The sequence below is a fragment of the Myotis yumanensis genome, unplaced genomic scaffold (assembly GCF_028538775.1).
Source record: "Myotis yumanensis isolate MYYU_CA2020_CCGP unplaced genomic scaffold, mMyoYum1.0.hap1 SCAF_7, whole genome shotgun sequence".
In the NCBI taxonomy this organism is placed as follows: Eukaryota; Metazoa; Chordata; class Mammalia; order Chiroptera; family Vespertilionidae; genus Myotis; species Myotis yumanensis.
The window spans coordinates 41,435,473-41,455,689 of NW_027223758.1; the positions used below are offsets into that span (position 1 = coordinate 41,435,473).

A 20,217-nucleotide genomic window follows, 5' to 3' on the forward strand; every position below is an offset into this window, starting at 1 on the left:
TTCTTCCACCACCCTCTGCCCTGATCTTCCTGTATTGGTGTCACTTCAGACTAGCCAAATTAGAATAGGCTAAACCAATTTTTTCATAGTCTTTCCCTCTTCCTTCCTATTTTTTTCTTAAATTTTCAAAAGTCTGGAAGAAGGGGATTTAGGTCAGGATGATACCATCATTCTGTCACTTCTAATTTCATTCTGTTAACAGTTTTTTGAAACATGTAGGTAGAAGCTTTGATTTTGAAACATCATGAACTTTTTAAGTTTTGACTCCCAACAGTAAAATTTCAGATCAGTTGTAAAAATTCTCAAGAGTGAATATGAAAGAGGAACTGCCTAACCAGTCTCCCCTAGAGACCTGGAGTCCTCACTCCCTTCCCAGCCGCTTGATTTCAGAGTTACAGAAATTTAAGCAGGTGCTGGGGGTGAAGGCGAACTGGAAAAAGCAACTGGTTCCAAACCAGACTGGAAAACAACCCCGCTGTCTTCTCCTTTCTCCCTCCACACACTGACTGATGCCTTCTGTCACCTGGAGATGAACTGGGGAAGGCTGGTTATTGACAGCTGGGCAATTTACACAATAAAGTTTAACAGTTTACATCCCCTTGTCTGACTTTGTCGATGTTTTCAATGGATCACCTTCTCAGGAGCCAGGACTGACTCTCTCCTTCTTCTCTCTCTTTCCCTTCCAGCATGCAAACGCAAAGAGCAAGAACCAAACAAAGACAGGAACAATTCCCAGAAGAAATCCCGCCTGGTGTTCACTGACCTCCAACGCCGAACACTCTTCGCCATCTTCAAGGAAAACAAGCGCCCATCAAAAGAGATGCAGATCACCATTTCCCAGCAGCTGGGCCTGGAGCTCACAACTGTCAGCAACTTCTTCATGAACGCCCGGCGCCGTAGCCTGGAGAAGTGGCAGGACGACCTGAGCACCGGGGGCGCCTCATCCACCTCCAGCACTTGTACCAAAGCCTGATGGAAGGACTCTCAGTTGGGCACAAGTCATTTCCAAATGAGTAAAACACATACCAAAAGAAAACACAAAGGAAAAAGACACTGGATTCTTAGCTGGGGCCCTTCACTGGTGATTTGAAAGCACAATTCTCTTGAAAAGAAACTTCTAGCTGTAATCATAGGCCAGGTGTTCTTTTTTGTTTTGTTTTTAATGGCTATGGAGCCCAAGTGAAAGCTGAAAATGAATCTCTTTGAACCGGACTTTGTCCTCTGAGCATGCTGAGCATCTCAGAAACCCAAATGGGGCCTTCCTGGAGCAAGTTCATTTCAGTGTAGTGTCAACCAAGCTCAGGATTGCTTAAAATGTCAACAGCCCCACTTGGGGGTTTTTCAACCTCTTGCAGTCAGAGTTCTCACAAGTAACCGTGGGAATTCCGCCTGAGTTTGGGCTCCCAAGATGCTACTTTAAGAGAAGACTCTAGCAACCAGAATGACCTCATTTGATTTCCAAGTGCTTAGCCACATCACACCACATACACCAAGTTCACAGCCATAACATAAAAAACATCAGATATGATAATTACTGAGCACAAGTATTAAATATGAAGTTAAAAACAAACAAACAAACCCAAGGACCTGTTTTTCCAACTCAGGCATCTTTTCATTGAATGGTTTTGAAAGATTTAAGTTGGTCCAGTTTACAATTTTCTTTTCTTTACCTCCTGGAAATCTAATATGGTCTTGGATCCATCAAAACAACAAATCAGTTCACTTGAGCTCAAAGTATCAAGCACAACAAAGGTAAACAGAGAAGAAAGGAAGGTTTTGGATTCACCACCTCTGGATTTTCAAGACACCGATTGGGAAGTCATTAGGAATCATTGGGAATAAGGCTTCAAGCACATTTTGCAGTTTGCTACAAATTCTGTTTGTACATAATGCAGACGCACACTCAGGAGGCCAATTTAACTGTTATGGTACATGGAGCAAATGCAGCATTTTAAAAGATCTAGATTTTTTTAGATCATTAATGTATCCTTCTTGGTTGTTAGTCACCTGGTTCCTCCTATTGTGCATTCTGACCACCACGTAACTCATTCTCACTCTTTCAGATTTGGGTTGTTCTCTCGTCCATCCCATTGGTAGGGGTGTTTTCAGTGTTTTCTTACAAAAAAAAGATAATAATTCAAACCGCCATACATGTTATGCATCTAGTCCTAAACCTCTTCCATTGTTAAGTTGACCTAGAAAAACAGCTGAATAAAACTGGAGAAAACACAGCACACCAAAGAAGCAGAATACTGCAAACCAAAGACATTTATTACTTGCCATTTTCTAGCCTAAATATACTGTGATTACTTTTAGAAATCAGAAAACCTCGGCAACTCCAAATGGCATTCAGCTCTTGCATTTGGCTCACCATCAGGCTGAGCAGACAGGCCATGCCAAGGACATCAGCCAAGCCACCCAGGGAGTGGCTGTCACCTTCCAACAGCAAGCAGGAGAGCGCCCACAGAACTCTGGGAGATTGCGAAGGTCACGATGTGCATATTTACCAGTGAATGGCCCCAGGTGGGCACCATGGGGGTGTTCAAAGCAAGCCAAACGCTGCAATGATTCTTTACAGACACTTGAGACTGACTTTTTTTTATGAATTACTTAATCGAAACCAAAGAAACTTTTTCTGCACCTACTTCTGCAACAAACAAAACTGTCCCATTAAGGTGAATAAGTAAATACGTAAATCAATGAAAATCACCACCAAGAAGAAGGAAGCACGCCAGAAAAAAAAAAAATACAGTGAGACACACTGTGTTCAAACAGACCTCTTGGGACATTTTTTGGAAGCAGATTTTAAAGAAAGGGTTGAGACAAGAATGGAAATAAGGAAAACGCCTCAGTGGCTGCTGCTTCATTTGACAACTCACGCGGTAATCTTAAAGTTGAAGATTGTCTTTAATTTGTGCCTATGCAGTTTTTCAAAAGAACACGGAACAGAGCAACAGAAACCTCAACAGCTACAATACCAAAGATGAGGATTTCTCACACCTTTTGTTTCAGTTCATTATCTCCTCTTGCCTGGCTAACATACTAATAGTACCATTGATCTGTATAAAGGTAATCAATTTTGTTTCTGAGCAACGAAAGGAAAGGGTCATTTATTTGATTTTATTGTTTCCCTTTCATCTTGTTTTATGGCTTTCTACCCTAATATGGAATCTCTCAAAAGGTTCTATGGACTCCAAGTTTAAGATGTTGGCATAGTGAACGACTCTCTTCTCTTTGCTCCGCAGAGTGGGGGGAATGGTAGTGTCATTTGAATGTTCTTTGCTAATCCCTTAGACTTAAGGTTCCTTCTTTGTTCAGTCTCATCATCAGGGGAGGGGAGGGGAGTGAGAGTCAGGGTTAGGGGTCTTGGTGACACATCCTCGCCCGAGCCACAGAACCAAAGAGTTTATAGAGGAATTGACAGCCTCATTTGATTGCTACATCCTAACAGGGCTTCATTTGGGGGTGGGGGGAAACATGTAAAAATAATTGCCAGTTTCTACTTTTCTATTAGCTTTTTAAAAATCAGCTGTAAAGTTGCATTTCTAAAGAAAGATATATATATATATATAATATATGAACGCATATATAGACTCAACTTGACATTGGTGATAACCCCAAAATTATTGCTGCCCAAATTCATGTCTTGTTTTTATCAAGTGTTTCATTGATTAAGTATTCAGTTCAGAATTTTGCTCATTTCTCATGCCATCCCAGAGTTTGTTTACCACTGTGGATGACTTGGAGTATTCACATTTCTGTGAAAATTCTTGGCAAAGGTTGAAAGTCAAGTACAAGCTTGATAAGCTGTTGATAAATGGACCCATAGTGAAAATGAGTTTTATTTGTATTTGGAGTCATCACTCATCTATGCCTCAACCATAATCAAGGTGGTGAGGCCCACCCGCCCCAGAACTAGGCCAGGGCCAGTCAGGTGCTCATCTTCTGGGAAGGCTCCATGGTCCATTCCCACCATTTACGGAGATGAGGCCAGCCCAGAAATCTGTTCTCCAGGAGCGTCCCAGTCCCAGGTGTTCTAGATCCTCCTCGGTGAGTAGATCTACCAAAGGGACTTCTCAAAGGGGAAGTACCTCCCATTGCAGTGGGTTAATCAGGTTTCCTCAGGGTGGTAATGACCAAATTGCATAGACAAGCCTGTGTATAACCACAGCTGGCTCTGGGGTAAGGCAATGGTGTTGTTGGGGCGGGGGTGGGTCTCAGTCCTGGAGAGAAAATACAAAGCAGGGTCCTGCCCCTGGGAGCCCCATTGTCCCTTGTTCCACTTCTCACTCCCACCGTGTGGGTCTCCCTTCTCAGTGGCAGCAGCCATGGAGCTGTGACTTTCCTGGACTTTTGTCATTCCCTCTACCTGGACTTTTCCGTGTCTCTTTGTCTCTTGCTCATACTCCATGTCTTCTTTGTCAAATGACCAAAAAAGAGCATTATTTCAGCAGGGGAACGCTCCATATTGGTTGATAAAAATGAATTTCAACTTGCATATTTCCAAATGATTCCTTGTGACTTGTGGCCAGTGGAAATGGTTGTTCTATCAAGAGTAGATTGAGCAGCCAAGCCTGCTTGGTTTGATTAGTGATTCTTTGGTACTCTAATCTCAGCATTTCAGTCTCTGGCATCATCGGAAGATGTCTAATCCAAAAGAGCAAAAATCTCTTTGCGGCCTGAGATTTCAACACTGGCCCAAATGAGGGGTAGTCACATACACCCTTTGTGTTCCTGGTGACCTGAGGAAGAGGTCATAATGTGAAAAACCAAGAACTCCCCTCCAAGGACTTTTCATAAACGTCTCACCAGAGAAATGTGTGTTTTAAAAAATTATTTACATACATACATGAATACATGTGTGTATCCATATATTTATGTATCAAAATTGTAAGCCCTACTGAATTTCAATTTGTTAAAAATCTGAAAGGGAAAAAAATCTGTACAAATTGAAAGGTAATGGAATTTGACCCATGAGTTTCCTAAAGCATTTTTAAATCTTACCTTTAAATTAATAATTTCAGGAAAAATAATTGTTTGGTCATGTTATAGTTTAGGGTCCTTTTCTTCAATCAAAAAAAAAAAAAAAATCCAGGCATGCCTCAGCCATCAGCAATGGAAGGAACAGTGTGAAGGGACAGTCCTGAACCAAAATTCACATTCTTGAGGCACCAGAAGTCCAAAGGCTATTGAGTGGAAAAATACTTTTCTTTATTCTTTACTTGTGTGTTCAATGTGATTTTGGTTCTGGGAATATAATTCTTTTATTCCAGGAATTTTTTATTAAGAGCCAATATTTTTTAAAGGAAAACAGCAACAATAATAAAAACTCAACCCCAATAATAAAGGCTTTTCCAAAATGTAAAATAGTGTGTAGGTTGTACCATTTACAGGTACCGGAGAGAATGAATCGGGAAGGACCCAGCCTGACGTTTTCTCCGGAGAGATGAGAGCAGTGGCTCCGTAGTATCTCTTTTCCTGCAGGCTCTTGGCATTTATGGACTTAGAAAATTCAAGCTAATTTTCATTCATAGCTAAAGTAAAATAAAAATTAGGAAGGCAGATCTGATACACACAGGTGTGTATATATATATATATATATATATATATATATATATATATATATGTTTGTAAGTCAAACAATGTATTTCAGAGCCAAATATAAATACCTTTTAAATGATCAATCATTTTGCCTTATCTATGCTGGGCATCCACCTATTAATGCCAATAAATTAAAGTTGAACAGATTTTTTAAAATCTTTACCACTGGATAGGGTTGGGAGGACACTTCCCCACTTTTGAAAATATTGGTAGAATTACACAGGTGTCTGTGTGATTGTCATTGCTATTGTGTCATGACAATATACTTTGCAGTGAACTTGGATTTTCAGGAAGTTGTATAGTAAAAGTTTTTAAAAATATAAAAAGAACAGGCTAGGTTCCAGTGTTATTAAAGAATAATGAACTCTATTAAAAAGTAGAGAAAAAGAGATGATACATATGGTCCAAGTTAATACCAAGACCCAGACACAAGTACTGGGAACATAATTATCATGATTCCTAACAGATTAGAGCTGATTTTTTGTTGTTGTTGCTGCTGATGTTGTGTGATTTGGACTTGTTAGCCTAACCAGGAGGAGTGAATGGGGAAACGGCAGATGCAGAAGGGAGAGAGCTGGTGCCTATAACTTTCTGATACTTACCTGCGAGACTGACTAGCTTAATAATTTGGTACCTTTCACTAAGACCAAGTCACAGTAAAAGAGCAGGAGATCCTAGTTATCGAGAAGCTTACAAAATTCTTACTAAAGGAAGAAGGGGCACCTGATTTGTAAGAATCTCAGAAGTTAATGACATTGGCTTTAAATATGGATGTCCCAATGCCAATTTTCTTTTCAAAAATACCCTTGATAATTTTCTTCCCAGGGGCAGGAGAAAGAGAGGGTTTGTTTATTTGTTTTAGGAAGTCTCAGAATGCGTTATAAAATACAAAAACAATTATTAAAATAAAATAGGGCTGCACGTAGGTAGACACAAAGCTTATAAAGGAGGCTGATGGGCAATTGCATGAATCCCACAGGACCAGAAATACTCATGGTTCTCAGATACCAAAATGACTGACAGTCTCGGGCAAGTTAAAACTGGAGCCCGAGCTTTCCTTACAGGTGTTTGAGTTTGCCGACTGGAATTAGCCAGCTAATACCTTTTTAGTCGAGATAATGTGTATAGGAAAAAACACATTGCCACGAGTTTGGTCATCCCATGGAAGTCTTCCACCCTGCCCCATCTTTTAGCAGCAGACATTTCAAATAGCATAAACCTTGGTAGATACGTTTGCCTCAAGTTCACACAGTCTGTCAGCTTGGATGTGTGCAGGTTTAGCTACATCTTCTGACTTGTATTCTCATGATGTCCTTATAGCCACACACATTACCTATGCGCGTCTAGACTGTGCACAGATATGTGCGCACAGACGTCTCCATACACATCTACTGTCATCTGTTACAATAAACAAATGTTAAATGATCATTTAACATGCATGTAGTACATCTACAATGTACATTGTTTTCATTATTTATTGTAACACGTAAAACTCAAGTTCAGGGGGAGAAAAGTATCCCAACATCTTCCTTGTGTGCACTTGGAGTTACCTTCATTTGGGCACATCCAAGATAAACTCAACTTTCAAGAAACCTTGGATGTTATTTAATCATCTGTGTAAGAATGATACATATGCTTGATTACTTCGGTTGAATAGCTTTATTCTGGATCTCTCATAACTAAAGCTAAATCCAAAGACCTGAAAAGGGACAAAAAGAATAAAACAAAGAAAAAGAAGGAAAAAAATAGCAAAAGAAAGCGCAAACTAATAGGGAAAAAGTGGACTCTGGTTCCCAGGGTTGAGACAATGGTGACGTGGTACTGTGGGGGCGGCGCTAGCTAGAGAGGGGGAAGTGGTGATTATTTTTCCATGCTTGTCACATCTAAATGGTCTTTCTGAGCATAAGTTTTAGAGGTTATAATTTCCTGCTTTACTTTCATTTAGACTATTGAAAGAGGTTAATAAATGTTGTCCATCAAAAAAATGAAGACAGTCAAAAGAAACATTTTTTTTTCTTGTCTCTTTGGGTTATGACCCAACCAGCTATGTAATTAATTTATTTAATTAGTTTCTAGTACAGAAATGTATAGGATGTGGGTAATTATTTAATGATCCTTCCTTAGTTTGATTTTACTCCTTGTGCTTAATTATCAAAATCTAGACCAATCTCTTGAAGGTTAGTTTGCTTTATAAAGCAGTGAAATTCTGTTACAGACAGGGAAGAAGTACAGGTTACAGGAAAAAAAGAGAAATCGAGGTATGTTTCCTTCTTGAATTAACTTTGAAAATAGTTTAAATAACAATTATTAAATTATTTAATTTAAGTTCGCAGCCTCACCTGGTACCAGGCAAACTTCACCTTTGAATTATTGGGGCCCGCAGAGCCTTCCTAATGTAACTTATTTATTTAACTTATTCAGCATCTGTGAAAGGTGCACTGTATAGTTTATATTTTTTATTTAAAAACAACAGAGAGCACTATAGTTTGTTTGTGGTCAGAACAACAGAGCAAAGTCTGTGGACAAGCAATGACTATTCAACTTGAACCTGTGCATTCAGAAAACATAAGCCGAGACCCTGCTTCACCAGCCTGGATTTCGGGGCTTCTATACAGAAACTGGAAAAATACATTTTAAAAAAGCATAACTGCAAAAAGAGAGAAACCCTTACACTAGCTGCTTCCAAGAATGAACTCTGTGTGTGTGTAAAACAACAAAACAGAAAAGGAAAAAAAAAAAAAGCAGAAAAAAGGAAAAAAAAAAAAGGAAAAACTTTCTATTTCTAGTGAGAACCAAAGAAGGCTACCTCACTGACTTTTTCCATTTGTAATTTTAATCGTGTTGAGACACCAAAGATACCAAAGATTTCTTTCTCTGTGCGGTCTGCATTTTGCTTGTGCTCTTTTACAATTTTAACTATTCTCTCTGATGTATGGTATGTACAGCCACAGCTCAGATACCCCAAAGAAAGAATTATCTGTGCGACGGCGGCTGCCAATTGGAGAAGGGATATTTTCTGTGTTTCTCCCATTTGTTCCCCATCCCTGCCACATGTTCAGGATGCAAATTCAGATGCTGCTGTAATTGGGTTCCTTAAATTCCAATGCCAAATGGGTGAAGAAGTCTGGTTGGAAGTGGCCTTCATTCCTAGCCATGACCTTGTCCTTACTATGGAGCTAAAACAGTAAAGATTTCCAATTACTGGACCACAGAAGCTCTAACCACTCAACAGTAGAGCTAGAAGGGACCTTAGAAATCATTTAGTCAACACTCCCCTTCCCCCCCGGAGGCCTGGAGGAGTTGAAGGCTACATAGAGGCAAAGGCCTTCTGCTCCAGTGCTCGGCGCTTCCTCTGCAGGAGACAGGCCACACGCTGGCAAAGAGCAGGGTGGCAATCCTTCAGCAATGAGTAGGGCCTGGGCTTATCACTTAACATTTTCAGTGGGTAAAAATAGTCAGAGGCATTTCAGCGTGTGTCTTGTTAGAACCTCAACAGAAAGTCACATATGGTCAGTGGCTATAAAAGTGGCCAGCCTTGAAACATCAGGGCCCATCGAGAGGCTTTTGCCTTGGAAGTACACATTGATCCGATGTGATCACTATTGAAGTTCCCCATTACGAAGTGTGCTATACATACACTTTCATTCAATGGGAAGAGAGAGTTTGTTCGTGGTCTGTTGAGTTTCATTATTATGGATATTTTAGGTTAGTATCAGAAAAAAAGGAATTTGATCACTGTTTGTACAGGTGACATTTATTAGTAAGCTGCTCAGCTTTTCCTCTTGAATTGTAGGTGTGTGTTTATATTTCATTTCTAGGCCAACTATGTACAGAATTTGTGAGAGAACATTAAGCCTTATGTCAAGGATTATTTATTGTAAATGAAAGATGACCCCAAAATTTCAGAGGAATAGACAAGCCAGTTAAGAAATGATTACTTAAAGTTGCTTCTCTCTTCCCTCCTTACTCATGAAATTAGTCTTTTTTTAAATTGCATTACATGATTCAGTCACTATTAAGGTCCATTCATTAGAGTGACTTGCAGGTTGGCCAATGAATCATTCTCAGCTTCTGAGCAAATGGGTCTTAGACATATGCAAAGACCCACCTTTCATCTGTACAGCTCTTTATTGAGCACTAGTATTTTGCATTTCACATAGAGATGTGGTTACCTTTGAGCTTTTAAAGGGACCATTTAGACAAAGAAGCTAAGAAAGAAAAAGACCAATCAGCGCATGCCTCGAGAAAGAGTAGCTAGTAGAGGAATTTAGAAGACAGATTGACCGCCTTTAGGAGACTCACTTATCCCCTTTCTGTGGTTTCCTAGCACCACACTGATTTGCAAAAGTTCCCTCCTGTCCAGACAAGCTGAAAGCTCTACCTTCCCCTATACATGGCAGGCTTGTAGGGCCTTCCTTCCAAACCGCACAGTGCATTGGTTTTCTTCCCCAGTTCCTACTGGCGATAGAAGTCTCGGAACACCTGGGAGGCACATCAGAGATCTGAGCATTCAGCAGCAGAGTGCTCGCCTCTAAGCAAACACCACCTTCCCTGCCTTCCCACCACTGGGCCCCTGCAAGAGGGACCCTAGAGAGAGCGATGGCAGCCTGAACACAGAAAACATCCCCAATTGGCAGACCCCTCCTCAGCAATCTCCCCTCAGCCTCATGCTTCACTTGCAAAGTGTGACATAACCACGGGACGAGTGCCTTGCTTGAACCAAAGCAACGATTTAGCCAGTCTGGACCTCTCTGTGCTTTTTTTAATCCTTCCTGTGAATACCTCAGCTTCAACTGGGCCTCCATACAGTAAATTGGTGGGCTTATTGTACTGTGGTGCTTTGCAATGCAACCCTGCAAAGAACAAGATTTGTACTAATACCAAAGGTTCTCTCTGTCTCTTCCTTCTGCTCCCCGTCCTCCTCCCTTTTCTAGTTCTTCACGGTTCCAAAGCTTTAATACGAACCCTGGGCATGTTGGCAATGCAGACCGCGCAATTCCTTACCGAATTTTCTCAGATATACCTCATAGATAATAGTGTTTAGAGTAATGTTATTATAGCATATGTAATAAATATTCACTGTTTCTTTTGGTAACTGTGATTTAAAAAAAGAAAAAAGAAAAAAAAAGCTTTATACGTTTTAGGTTGTGCTTTTGTAATAGATGAAAAGGTGCGCTTAAAAAAATGTATGTTCTTTTTTTTTTTCCCCTTTGGATTTTATTTATTCTTGATTGGGGAAAGTTGCAGAATGAGCCCAAAGTTTACAGTTTCATATTTTGCTGAAGAAACAATCTGTGTTCATTTGCTCTGTTGAAAAAAAAATTATTATTTTCTACATTTGTGCTACTTGGTCTGAACAATTAATTGTTCTGTGTTAACAGTGTAGTATTATAATTAGCAACTGCCAATCAGTGCTATAAGTTTATGCATGAGGCTAAAAAATTAGCAGTGTGATGCATTGTGGTCTTAATAGCAACATTTCATTTTGAACTAGATCTTCCTTCCCCTTTGGTTCAATGGACTTTATTTATGCATGGGCGCCAATCGTTTGTTAGCAGTTGTGGAACAGTTGTGTATACATTAAACTGTGAAAATGTACACAGTTCAGCCTCAGGCAGTGGTAATATTGGTTTTCATGGGAGATGTCTCACCTCAAAAATACCTTTACATCTGTTGGGATTTCAAAATGAGTCAGTTGAACTGGGTTCAAACTTTATGAGACCGGTCATTCCAAGTTTGAGTTAGCCAACTTGTTGTCCACAACTGGGATCCTTGTGACACAGCTGTCTCATGCTGTGCAAGAGGGGTTTGGAAACAAGCATTGAAAACAACTCAACTCTGCATTTTCAGTCTCCACAAAAGGGCATTGTTTTGGCTTTATGTTCATGACCTCAGACCTAACTAGCCATGTGCATGGAGATGTGAATCCATCCAGCTCTCGCCTCTCCTGACTCTGGGAGTGGCCACTTGGATTATGCTTGGTTTCTTCTAGTATTTTGTTGTCAGGTCAATTCCCAATAGAAATTCAAATGACATCTATATCAGTAATTATTCTATGGCTTTTTATTGTTTTGTCCATTCTCCTGGACAACTCCACCAACTATTCCAGTGATTTGGGCAAAAATAGATGACCATTCTCTATAACATCACCTGTGCGGCCATATTGTGGTTCTTCTTCCCTAGCGTCGAAGAGGACTCTAACTTGCTCTTTCCTGCCCAATAATACGACATCTATCCTAAATGGGGAGTGGAAGAAGTTTTGAATCCCTGTTTCAGAAAACCATCCTGGTTTAAACTCCCCAGTTATCTGAGGCTCTAGATCTCAAAAAGTATTTTTCATTTGCAAATGAAAACTTGTTCTTTCTTATATTTCAGTTCTGACACCTACTCTCAAGTTTCATACCTATTTCCCAAACTAAAATGTTGACATAAAGCCAAATCAACTGCCAAGCACACTTTGCATAGGAGAGTGCAGCCCAGAGTTGGGAAAGCAACAACCTGCTATGCAAAACATTGGAAACCACCAACAGTAGAGCATTCATATTTCCTGTCGATGAGACAATGCTGGGAATTCATTTTCATTAATAACACAAAGAAACTTTTTTTTTTTTGGCCTTATAAAGTAGATGGTGATAATGAAAGCTTTGTAATAGATAGTCTTTTTTCCCCCCACCTTATTAACCTGCCAAAGATGGGAATGGATACAAGAATTTTAAGTTGGCTTTTGTAAGAGAGTTAATGATTGTAATCATGTTTAATCTTCCAGAAAACTTTATGTGTTCTTCCTCAATAAACCGAATCAATTATTTGTTTCAGTGAAGTTCTCACACTCACAAACCCACAAACTATTCCTCTTGATGCAGGTATTGTAGTATCTACAAGGTCCAAATGCATTTTCCATCCAAAGTAAACAGAGGACTGTCTGAGACATGAAGGTGCCCTGCCCTTTTTATTACAAGCAACGCACGGGTCTGGTCCGCTAGGATTTGCCACGAAGTCTTGTCATATGAAACTCGAGGTATATTTTGTTATGCCATCCTATGTCTTTTTTTTTTTTTTTTTTTTAGACTTTGTGGAAAGTGATATGTTGAATCAAGTGTAAGCTGAGTTTTCCAGACAACTGAAGTAGCTACATCGTGAATGTTATTTTGTTATTAAAGGGTTTTTACTCAATGCTTTGTGCCCGTGGGTGTCCTTTTCCTTGGAGACACAGAACTGTGGGATTACCTCAGTGTGGCCTGGATTTCGCTCCTGCTCTCATGGTGGGAATGTGGGCCCGGCCTGGGAAATGGAAGGTCATGAGCTAGAAGGTCAATGTTGGTGCTAGGAAGAGATCTCCATAATTATCAGCTTTAAAGAGAGCTGGGCCCAAACTTTCCAGCTTCACTCTCTCTTGACCCCAGCACTTCTCCGGAATCCGTTGGCCTTGAGCACATGCCAGCATGAAGGCAGGCCCCAATTCTTACAGAAAAGGCAGGAAGAGAATGTAGTAATCCTCAGGCTTCTGTGGCCCAGCAGGCAGGCACCTTCCCCCAGGCTGGGCTCCACCAGCCAACGTGTGGGCAGCCATCTGTCGGCTTCCCCTGCGCCATCGCTGCGGGTGTCTTCCTCCCCCTTGACTACAGCAAAGGGTCCAGGTCCCCACAGTCCAGGGGCCGCTTCCAAACCAGCCCCCATCACACTTCCTGTGCATTCTGGCTTAGCTATTTCATCTATAATTTGTGCAGAGGATTGTTTGGAAAACAAAGCAAGGCCTGGATGGGTTTTTCTGTGATTTTGTTTCTAATTTATATCTTAGCTAGTCCCAGGTCTTTGATCTGGAAAAACACAAGAAGGAAAAGACCTCACTGCCGCTCATGCCTTGTCACTCTCTCCGGGGCCATGCACACTGCGCATGCTGTGGATCTTTCTTAGGGGACAGGCCGAGCCACAGCTACTAAGCCAAGAAAATGGTCCGTCAATGCCTACTTTATCGCTGTTTGAAAGACCTCTTCAAAAAGCTGTACAACTTGGGGTTTCTTCCCATTCTCTTTGCTTTGTCTCAATTTGGTATTTAGTTTAAGAGTCAGTTTGCTGTCCAGGGGAGTTTTTGTTTGTTTGTTTGTTTGTTTGTTTTAATCCTCACCTGAGGCTAATTTTCTATTGATATTTAGAGAGAGTGGAAGAGGGAGGGAAAGACAAAGAGAAATATGATGTGAGAGAAACACATCAATTGGTTGCCTCCTGCATGAGCCCCGACCAGGGCCCAGGCCGGGGAAGAGCCTGCAACCAAGATATGTGCCCTTGGCCGGAATTGAACTCAGGACCCTTTGGTCCACAGGCTGATGCTCTCTCCACTGAGCCAAACTGGCTAGGGCAGGGGGGAGTTTTGTTTTGTTTTGTTTTGTTTTCAGATTATGACAGGGAACCTGGTGAGAAAGGTTAAGTATTCAAAGACTGTTGGCTGAGTAATTGTATCATTAACAGATACTTCCTTGAAGCTAAATCATTTCCTTTCTTTACTATGTCATTTTGTGTTACAAAAGTCTAAATGATACCAGCAAACTTCTTATCATGAAAGGTTATATGACATCTGGCAAATTGGAATTCCTGAAATAAGAAGACAACCTTCGCACTGACAAAATGATAACATCTAAGCTTGGCAGGCAGAGACCAAGATGGTAACAGGCATATCTTTTGTTGTTAATCCTTACCCAAAGATACTTTTTTCATTGATTTCTAGAGAGAGTGGAAGCGAGGGGGGAAGAGAGAGAGAGAGACAGAGAGAGAAAAGCATAGATGTGAAAGAGACACATCAATTGGCTGCTTCCTGCACATCTTCTGACCTAGGCCAGGGATTAAGTCTGCAACCCAGGCACATGCCCTTGACCTGGAATTGAACCCGGACTCTTTGGCCCACAGACCCACGGACCATCCAGGGCAACAGGCATAATCTTGGCTCTGGTTTCTCTTCCAATTCATATCTCCAATCACCAAATCTTATTCTCTCCCCACCCCCTTACCCGCTCCCAATCCTAGAGCTCTCCAGTCTCTTCTCCCCTGGTCTAGGTGCCAAAGAATTTCACCGGCAAAGATAATTCAGGGTTGACCAACATTTCAATTAGTTCTCTTCTTTACCCTTTGCTTTTCTCAAAGAAGCTGTGTTTCTGGACTGTAGAGAAAGAGCCTGGCCTTTTTTATTTTTCCATCCTTCCTCTTCTGATCTTTTTCCCATGTTAACATTTTATTAGTAGAGGAACTGTAAATTCTTTCTTGGTCAATGAATTCTTCCTAGAGAAACCATCCTCCCACCAAAGTGAGAACATGTTCCAGCATCTTTTCTTTCATTGATTGTTGTTCTCCAGATTGAGTCCGTTCTTTTTATTTCACATGCTGGCCTGTGGGCTTGAATCCTTGCTTCCAATCTGGTAGTAACTTTATAATTTTAAAGAGGACTAAAATGAGGGAAGGGAGGAAGAGGGAAAGAAAAGAATTTGCCCCAGCTCTGTTTAAAGTTTAAAATGGAAAGAAGGGAGCCTTTAAGCCCTGGAGAAATGGCTACACGGTGGTTAACCTTCCCTGTGACAGCCCATGCTCTGCCACATGGCTTCTAGGTCAGTTCTTCCAGAAACCCAGCCATTAGTAGAAATCCAGCTCCTTTCCATGGGTCTCTATCCAGATTCCAAGGGGACAAGAGATCAAAGAGTCACATGCACATCTCTGGTCCCAGTTCCTGGCTTTTATAGATGTTATTTCCAAGAAAATCATGGGGGGGGGGGGGCCTTAAACTTTCATTTTTTAGTCAATCTCTTTGACATCACCTCTCATATTTAAAATCAGGAAAACATGCCCTTCAAATTGCCATTCACTTCTGTTTTGAAAAAGAGAACCCTAGTTCATCCACATGCTTACTTTCTGTTCACCCTGAGCTAAATTTCCAAAGCATAGTATAACCTAGATTTTGCCCCATCTCAGACATGTTAAGTCAGACTGTGCTGAAAGATTTCCCAGGGATGGTCAACAAGGAATATGTTCAGTGGCTGCCCTGAAATTCTGCTGGGGATGAGGATCACATACCATTAGCAAGGGGGCTCCTTACCCTGTGATAAGCTCCCAATTTGGGGAAAGATGTCTTTGAATTTCAATTGCATTTTCAATTTGCTTAATTCACACCCTGATGTTTTGTCTGCAACACTGCTTACACTGGATTCTTTCTATTTTTATTCCTATCATTAAATGGTAGTGCTGTAAATTCTGCAATTAATGTCAAATAAACTGCTTTCATTCATGACCATGGCTCAGTGGGCGTTTTTCTCTTTTCATGCAAAGGATGAAGCATCTTCCCCCCACCCTACCCCCCCCGCCCCCCCACCACCACCAACTACATCCCATTGTAGTTCCTTAAAGGACAGGAAAGTTGTCTGCTTGGTAGGACTGCAACCTCTTCCCTCTGCCAGGATGCAAGGCAGATTTTATAATCAAATCTCTCATTCACGTTAACCATCACAACTGGTTAAGGATGTCCCCTAAGACTGCCTTTTTCTTAACCCATTAAAACTTTAGAGATAACTTATCCTAAAATTATCCTGTACAGATTTCAAATGAGCTCACATGTGCTAAAGCAAAAAGAGGATCACACTATTGCCACCATAAAGAATAATCAGGAAAAACAAACAAATTTGGGGCCTCCCAAATTTGGAATCTAAGCTGTGCCACAAATTAGTTATATGGCTTTGAGTAAGCCATTGAACTCTCTGGGCTTCAGTCTCTCCAACAAGGTTAGGTGGGGATAGGTTATGTCTAAAGTCCCTTCCATTTTTTTTTGTCAAAAAGTATTTTGAAGATATTTTTATTTTTAGTATAGGTCACATCTTGGCTTATTATTTTCTCTGAGTTAATACATTAAAAAAATTCTTTTATTTGCTTTAAACTTAAATATCCCCAAGCTTCAAAGGAGTTCTATTAGGTAAATTTTGCTCTATAATTCAGTCCATGAAGTATTAAGTGCCTTTATCTAGACAGTGGTTTTCAATTCTGAATATACATTAGATTCACCCACAGAGCTTTTTTGTTGTTGTTAATCCTCACCTGAGGATATTTTCCATTGATTTTTAGAGAGAGTGGAAGAGAGAGGGAGAGAGAGAGAGAGAAACATTGATGTGAGAGGGATATATCAATTGGTTGCCTCCCCCACACACCCTGACCGGGGCCAGGGATCAGCTGGGGATCGAGCCTGCAAACAAGGTACGTGCTCTTGATCCCAGGACCCTTCAGTCCGCAGGCTGACCCTCTATCCACTGAGCAAAATTGGCTAGGGCCCAGAGAGCTTTTAAAATATACTGAAACTTAGGTCCCATCCAACCAATCAGATTTGACCTCAAACACTTGTGTATTAGTTAGCTTTTGCTATATAATGCCACTCTAAACCATACTGACTTAAAAGAAATACCATGGGTATAGCTTACAATCCTCTTGGTTGTCAGTGTGGGCTAGTCTTAACTGGGTGGTTCTTCTGGTCTTGGCTGGGCTCATTGGTACACCTGCAGTGAGCTCCCCAGATGCCTGGGGACTGGCCAGTCTCAGATGGCTTTTGTTTGGACAGCCCTCAGGCCAAGGCATGGAACTGGTACAGTCCCTTCTGCGATATCCCATTGACCAAAGAAAACCACAATAGGCCCAGCACCAATTCACAGACGCATGAGTAGAAAGAGACTCCACCCTTAATGGGAAGAACTGCCCAATCACATTGCTGTAGTGAATTAACTATGGCCTTTTTTTTTTTTTTTTTTTTGCAAACTACTATAATTTCTATTTTTGAAAGCTCTCCTAGAGGTTCTAGTGTCCAGTAAATTTGTAAAACACCAGTGAATTCAGGCATTTGAAACAACACTGAATTGAAGGCATTTGAAAGAGTTGGCACAGATAAGGACTGGGATTGTCGGGGGAAATGGAGAAAAAGTAGGCTTTACAGTGGTACTATTAAAGATAGCTACCATTTTTAAAAGGAAATCTGAGAATGGTGGTTACAATATGGGGAGGGTCTGGATGGGGGAGGGCAAAGAGGGTTAAGGGGGGTTAAATACATAGTGACAGAAAGAGACCAGACTTTGGATGGTGAGCACACAATAGAGTATATAGCTGTCATATTATAAAGTTGCATACCTGGAATTTATATACTGTTATTAATCAATGTTACCCCAATAAATTTAATAAATAAATGTTAAAAAGTCTGAGGCTCAGAGAGGTTAAGTAACTTGCCCTAAGTAACACAGTAGCAGAGTCAGGATTTAAACTCAGAATCAGCAGCTTCAAAGCCCACCTGAAAGTTTATTAAAGGGCCTATTGTACATGGATGCCCCGAGGAAGAGAGCCATTTCATGGCACTTGTGGCAATGCCTATCTGTGAATACCAAATCATAAGGCGTTACTCAACAATTAGCCTTGACAGTAGAGGTGTAACTAGTAGAAAAATAAACTTGCTTACTCTGCCCTGAAAAGACTATTCATAAAAATCGTCATGAACTGCTAGTAAGTGTGAGGTCATACACAACATTTAGGTTCTTTACAGTAGCTAATAATAGCCACCCAAAGGCTTTGAGATAGGTAAAAGCTACCTACTAGTACTTCCCCCAAACTGCCGGCCAGATTTTAAAGGAAATGAAATAACAGATTGTTTCCCAGGTCAGGCACCAAATACTATGCAAACCATTTGTAAGCTCAATGCAGTCTGAGGTCTCTGTCCTCTTGGGAGCACTAAACACACTCCGGATAGACCAACACACCCTTGGTTAGGACAACTTGCTGACCCAAGATTGAAGCTTGAACAACTGATACACACGTTACACCGAACAATCTGTGCTAAGATCCGCTAAAATAAGTCACAATCATTACAACAAAAGTCCATGTTAGCCCAATTGGTTTGGTTCAGTAGTTGAGCATTGACCTACGAACCAGGAGGTCACAGTTTGATTCCCGGTCAGGGCACATGCCCGGGGTTTTGGGCTTGATCCCTAAGGGGGGGTGGGAGGGGCTTGGAGGAGGCAGCTGATCAATGATTCTCTCTCCTCATTGATGTTTCTATCTCTTTTTCCCTCTCCCTTTCTCTCTGAAATCAATAAAAATATATTGGAGGAGAAAAAAGTTCATGTTTTATCTATATCCCCTGTCAGAGAAGATTGGAGAGCATCTTAATTTTTAAATAAATAACAATACTTTGTATTTTTAAAAATACTTTTCTATTCATTCATTTTTTTCATCTCAGTTTCCTCTGTTGTGCAGGTATTATTTATTCCCATTGAATAAGTAAGGGCTAAGACTTTAAATCATCTTTTTCATGCCCATTTCATAACAACAGCTTCTATATGAATATATACTATGCTCTAGACATTATGCTAAACACTTTACATGGTTTATATCATCTTGTTCTCCCAACTACCTTTTGAAGCAAGTGTTATAATTACAAAGAAAGGAACTGGGGCTTAGAGAAGTCAAGTAACTTGCTACAGGTCCCACACTAGGCAACCTGATTCATTTGTGTAGTTCCCCTTCAGTTAATGGCAGAGCTTGTATTCTTTCAACAGGAAGTCCTGATTCCTAAGCAGAGAGGGGGAGGGGGTTAAGGTAGACAGTTCCAACATCTCCACAAAATGGGTTTACAGTTATGATACTGCTGTTTAGGGCTACTCAGAGCTTGTTCACATTTCCAAACCTTCATTTCACTCTTGGGGAACGCCACCCAGGTCATGGGCATGGAACTTCATGGAGCTGCCAGACAATTATTTGGGACTCCCCACACCACACAGCAGTTTAATACAGCAATACAGCACCCCCTAAACATGCTTTCATCCCCAATACAGAAAAAATATCAAACCAAAAAAAAATAGTCATCCATTCAATAACACACATATATGCACACATTCTCATTCACACACGTGTGTGCAGAGCATGTCCTCAGCAAAATCTTGAGGCAGATGAAATTCATCTTTGATGGCCTTTCCTTATGTTTTCGGGTTCTCCCCACAGGTCCCCCAGGCCCTCATGCTGAGTCCCATCCTGGCCTGCCCTCCCAAGCCAGGATAGCATCACAAGCTAATGGTAGCTGGGCTTGCAGAACTGTACCCAGGGTATAGGAAGGTTGGGATGGAGACACCAAACGCCCTTCAGGGCAGGAAAGAAGTCAGGGAGGGTGGGTTGGCAAAAACAATGATTTTTTTAAATCCATTTACCGGTCATTTCCTGAGAACTTTGAAAGTTAACTACCTCTGTGCTTTCAACCTATAGAAAGCGAAATGGATTCTGCCTCCAGTGTTTCTGTTCAGCCAACTCATAACAACAGCTTCTATATGAATTGATTTGTACCTCCAGACCAGTGGTTCTCAGCCTTGGCTGTACATTAGAATCACCTGGGGATCTTTTTAAAATCCCGATGAGGCCCAGAAATCAGGATTTTAAAAAGATTCCCAGGTGATTCTAATGTGTAGCCAAGGTTGAGAACCACTGCTCTAGCCTTTCCCTGTGCTTCCCAGTTGCCCCATTACTTTCACAGGCACCTTTGGCTTCTCACATTCTGAATCAAACTCCATTTTGGAAATGCTAGTCATTACCCAGAAATGTGGGAAGCTTTGCTTACTCCCTGTG

At 41.0% G+C, this 20,217-nt stretch overlaps 1 protein-coding gene across 2 annotated transcripts in view; it reads left to right on the forward strand.

Annotated features, from left to right (window-relative positions):
• ONECUT2 (one cut homeobox 2) overlaps nucleotides 1-15,871 on the forward strand; it is a 72,582-nt gene extending 56,711 nt beyond the window's left edge. Inside the window, exons 2-3 of one of the 2 annotated variants that reach the window (XR_011472158.1) lie at nucleotides 687-3,069; nucleotides 12,669-15,871. Coding sequence is in view for 1 of the 2 variants with exons in the window: in XM_070420355.1 (XP_070276456.1) it covers nucleotides 687-973 (287 nt within the window). In the remaining variant the exon portion in view is untranslated. Of the gene's footprint in view, nucleotides 1-686 lie in introns of both variants that reach the window. The other variant, XM_070420355.1, reaches the window with a different exon arrangement.
• Nucleotides 15,872-20,217: the final 4,346 nt, after the last annotated feature.